Below are 5,000 nucleotides of genomic sequence, written 5' to 3'. Positions count from 1 at the left end.
CGCCAGACGGAAACTGATATTCAAACACGATCTCAAATTTCATTTCGAGGCTCGCTACTAAAACTCCCGCTCAAAGTCAAAACATTTTGAAAACGTACGTGAGTCAGACTTCTCCCACGCAGCTTTCTGTATATCTACCAGATTTATTTCACGGACTAAAATAAAAAGAAACTGGGGCTTCGTTCCTGCTTTATTTTTATGATGCATAGGGGTACATTTTAGGGAACGGGGAACAATTACAATTACCGTTACAATTTTACTGCTTTTACATTCGCACTTACTCGTTTTCTTTATATATGATACGAATGTAATAACGCATATGGCATTTAGTTAATACGCCGATAAATCTATAAATTAATAGATAAATGAGTAAGCAAGTTAGAATTGACATATCAAAATAGATAAGTTTGTTTTGCTGTTATTGATTTGGAATTACTTTTATAATGTTACAGTGATAAGAGTGTTATCCGAACGCATGATAAAAGTCCCAGCAATATTGGAAACAAGGAGTGAGCATTATGATAATTATGACACTAGCGATGTTGGTAGTAGTGAGCATAATAGTAATTGCAGCGAAAATGATATTACCAAAATTTACTGTCACAACGTAAACCATAATAATCATGATAGTTACGCACACAATACTTACTCACCTACTCACACAGTCACACACACACGACGATGATGACGATATCATGCTCATGGTAATAATCAGGACACTATCATTATTCCCTACTAACAAGCATTCGAGTCTCACGCTCTCATACTGACAGTTTCTGAATACTGGAAGCGAGTGAGAAATAGCGGCTAATTACTTAGACCCTTCACTGCCCATTCATACCTCCATTATTCGTAGGATAATGCAGAATGAGAACTTAATTAGTATGACCGTAGTAAATTGATATTTTTCGTTCATCTTCCATCGCGGTCAAATCGGCGGGAGTGGTGAGGAAGGGAGTGAGGGGGGCGCAGTCCTCCCAGTCAGCCAATCAGAAGCGAGGATGGGCGGAGCCAATTCGCATCCTTAACCATCCCGAGCTAAGCGTAGTTGTGCTCGCAAAAAATATCAAAATATATTTAAAAACTACATGTCAAACACTTTAAACATCACATGAAATGTGTGAATTAATCTACAAATAACACAGATTTGGCGAAAAAACGAAAACATAGACCATCCGAAACTGCTGCATCCAACCGCGAGTGAGCGTGGCACTGACCGGGCACCGAGCACACGGGGACCAGGGCACCGCAGGGCACGTAGCGCAAGGACAGAGCCGTGTGGAGCCGCGTGAGGCGAGAACGGGCAGTCAGTACGGCGCGAGAAACGTGAGAGAGAAGGCGGTAGTGCACACGCGCGCTTACTTCAGCACCACAAACACAGCGCAGAGAGATTACTTGCGTCTTTGTCTGTTGCTCTGTCATCGTTTGTGCGATTGTGTTGTTTTCGTGTTGTGTGTGTGTGACTGAATAGCACCCTTGCGTTATCGGCACAAGTGCGCGACGGAATTGCTTTTATCAGTAAATTCGGTCGCCTTCCCAAGGCGTTATCTTTCCAAGTACTGCAAGTGACAAGCATACTTACTGATAAAACTGGAAGACTCGTTTAGGAAATCAGCCCAAGAAACCTTCCTTCCTAAAACAACTAGGCCAGCAACGCCCACCCGCGCTCTTGCCGCCATGGAATCCTCGGCCGCCGCCCTCGTGTCGGAGAAGAGCTTGAGCAACCACAGCCTCGAGGCCTTCGGCAGCAGCGACAGCGACGGCAGCATCAACGGTTCCTCAGGTCAGGGATCTCCGCTGCCGGTCCACTACCCTCGGCCCGCCACCGTCTTCGCCGCCGTCGCCAGCATCATCTTCATCATCGTTGGCATAGCCGGTACGTGTATTTTACTCATTCAGTTTTCTCTTTTGATTTTGCTCTTCAGATTGTAATAAGTGGGTTTTGGCGAAGGTTCAGAACTATTTACAGCAGCAAGTTGTATCCCAAAGCATATTATTGCAACATCATTTGCAATTCTAAGGCCCGTTTATATACGCGAATTGAACCAGAAGCAGATCATCTTGTTCGCTGGTCAGTAACATGACGAAGTCAAATACAGTTATAAATAAAAGGGGAAAGGATGTATTCTCAGATATGTAGAAAATACGAACAAAAACAAAGGCTGTGGAGACTTCTTTGGATCACTCTTCAAGATCATGTTCATGAACGTGGTTTGTTGTTGTTGTTGTTTATTTTTTTTACCGTGGCGTATTTAAGGACCTTTTTATATATGTTTTTACGCGCCACAGAGGCAGAAGCTCACCAACATTCTCCACGCCAGTCATGTTCCTTCTTGATGGTTTTGATTGATGAGATGAATTTATAAATAAGTTACCTACACGCGCAGATACACTCTGTTTATTTAGGTGTGTCTGTGAGGTGTGTGTGTGTGAGAGAGAGAGGGAGAGACAGAGGCAGACAGGCAGGCAGAGGTCTATATAAGCATAGACCTTGTTGAGCATCTTCACAAATACAAGTTTTGCATATTTTCAAACAATCATTTTAACGTTCATCAGTTTAAGATCTTTAGCTTACACCGTTGCAACTCAGCAACACAGAGAAAAACTGGTCGTTGCATCACTCCGATAGATGTTGCATTAGAATATCCTTGGAGGATATATCTCTGCAACATGCAACTTGCAGGTTTCTCCAGATGATCTTGAATGCAGGAGATACAAGTCAGACACCATATATTTCGTTGACTGAAATATTCGAAAACCTATACGGTAACGCACGCGATCAATTATGAACCAAGGAAAATAAATACCAAATAAATACCACAGGTAATCTCAGCTAGATGTATTTTATTCCAAAACGTCAAAGTCTAAATAGATTTCTAGGTTATCTCACATGGCAAGAAGTTTGAGAAGTTCTGACTGACAGCACCAAAAGTTCACTCGTGCCTGACATAACGACGACCTTGGAACAAACCCCGGGATCCTGTTCATGTTTGCGTTTCATTTGTTCTTTTTTGTTGTTGTTTTATTGTTATTTTTTATATGCTTTTGTTTCATTCCCGGGGCGCGTACCTTATTTTTTTTATTCTGATCGTTATGTTTTTTTGTGCGGTTTGTGTCAATATATTGCAGATGCGTGTCTAATCTTTTTCTCTTTCTTCTCTCGTTCTGTTTTCTTCATTCTCTGTTCCTTAATCTCTGTCTCCTTGTAGCCATGTTGTACTTTACCTCTTACCTTTTGGCTTAGTTCCTTACTTCTTTCCTTACCTAAATTACCTAAAAAGAGGTAACACCGGCACTCTCCGTGGAAAGGAACTGGGGACCCTACCACGTACTCACTCCAAGAGCATCACAACATGAAAACTACAATTAAAGTATCATGCTGTGACCACGGCGGCTCAGACATGAACCTACCGTTAAAAAGAAGATATATATATATATATATATATATATATATATATATATATATATATATATATATATATATGCATGCATGTATGTATGTATGTATGTCTCTCCTTCCATTCCTCTTTTTAACACTCCCTCCCTACCTCCTTCCGTCCCTGCCCCCTACCTCTCTCTCTCTTCTTCATTCGCTCCCTCTCCCATTCTCTCTCTCTCTCTCTCTCTCTCTCTCTCTCTCTCTCTCTCTCTCTCTCTCTCTCGGTCCTTCATTCGCTCCCTCCCTCTCTCCCTCCTTGCGTCGCTCTCTCTCCATCTCCTCACCTCATTCCATCTACCTTCTATTCTTTCACATGACAGCTCTGACAACCACCTTGCTCACATTAGGAACCGCCCTTCCTTAGCCACTTCCGGTGCGTCGAATTTATCCCAGGTAAAGCGATAATTTCAGTGGGAAATTTTTACAAGTGTTAATCTCGCCCTTCCTTCTTTTTTTAGCTTTTAATTCAATTGTGAGTTTGTAAAGGGAGAGGGAGGAGAGCTAGTAATTTACGGTGCTGCTTTGTGTTGACTGTTAAGGCAATAGTGATGGCGCTGGGTGGTGAGAATGGTGGTTGTTTGATATGAATTGCTGGGTGGATATGGTGGCGATAGTGAAGTGCGTGTCTTAACAGTGAATATGATAACAGAAAAATGACCATCAAAGCGGATATCCGCATCCTAATTACCTTCACAGACGGGACTATAGCGATAGCAAATATGGTTCCAATGGTGCGTCCTAATGATGGTGCCGGCAGAGACGGTGAAGGGGGACAGAGCCTCACCGCCACCACAGCGCTGGGACGTCCGGGCACCACAATCAGCACATCCTCCGCGCCGGCACTTCCCTCAAAACGTACTTGTTGATTCCAAAGGCACGACTCTATTACGGGGAGGGGGAGGGGGAGGGGGCCGAGCTCTTGTGGGGGAAAAGAGACTCCGAACTTTTTAAAATATTCATAATTCATCATTATCATGATAATGACGATAATAATGATAATAATAGTTATGATAGTAACTAATAATAACGATAATGACGATAATAATAGCGATAATAATAACGATGATAATAATACTAATGATGGTACTAATAATGATAATAACGATAATGATAATAATAATAATAATAATAATATTAATAACAGTATAGATAATAGTATAAATAATAATATAAATAATAATGATAAAAAAATGAATAATTTAATAAAATGATAATAATACTGCTGTTGCTGCTACTACTACTATTACTACTACAACTTATTGCTGCTATCATCATTTCTACAACACCAACATCAATTTCTACCACCATTGTTTTAAAACTGGTAAGAGATCAAAGAAAAAAAAAGTCAGACAAGTCCTCTTCTTACGAGGTTAAGGCTTCATTGGCGCCTTGGAGAGAATTCTTTTTTGTCTTGTCGATTTAATGATATACAACATAAAAGACGAAACTTACGGCTTGTAAATGTCGCATATGCCAGTCAATTATGGCAGTTAATTCAGACAATGCGCCGTTCAGCTCTGTGATAGGTAGGGGCGGTGCCAGTCACGGGTGCATGCCTAAA

At 41.4% G+C, this 5,000-nt stretch overlaps 1 protein-coding gene across 1 annotated transcript in view; it reads left to right on the top strand.

Annotated features, from left to right (window-relative positions):
• Positions 1 to 1,231: 1,231 nt before the first annotated feature.
• Positions 1,232 to 5,000, top strand: part of LOC119568242 (protein trapped in endoderm-1-like) — a 32,903-nt gene continuing 29,134 nt past the window's right edge. Inside the window, 1 exon segment of the mRNA XM_037916697.1 lies at positions 1,232 to 1,876. Coding sequence (XP_037772625.1) covers positions 1,678 to 1,876 — 199 coding nt within the window. The 5' untranslated portion in view covers positions 1,232 to 1,677.

The sequence above is a fragment of the Penaeus monodon genome, chromosome 43 (genome assembly GCF_015228065.2).
Source record: "Penaeus monodon isolate SGIC_2016 chromosome 43, NSTDA_Pmon_1, whole genome shotgun sequence".
NCBI classification, from domain to species: domain Eukaryota; kingdom Metazoa; phylum Arthropoda; class Malacostraca; order Decapoda; family Penaeidae; genus Penaeus; species Penaeus monodon.
This window is presented reverse-complemented; position numbering and strand designations above follow the sequence as displayed.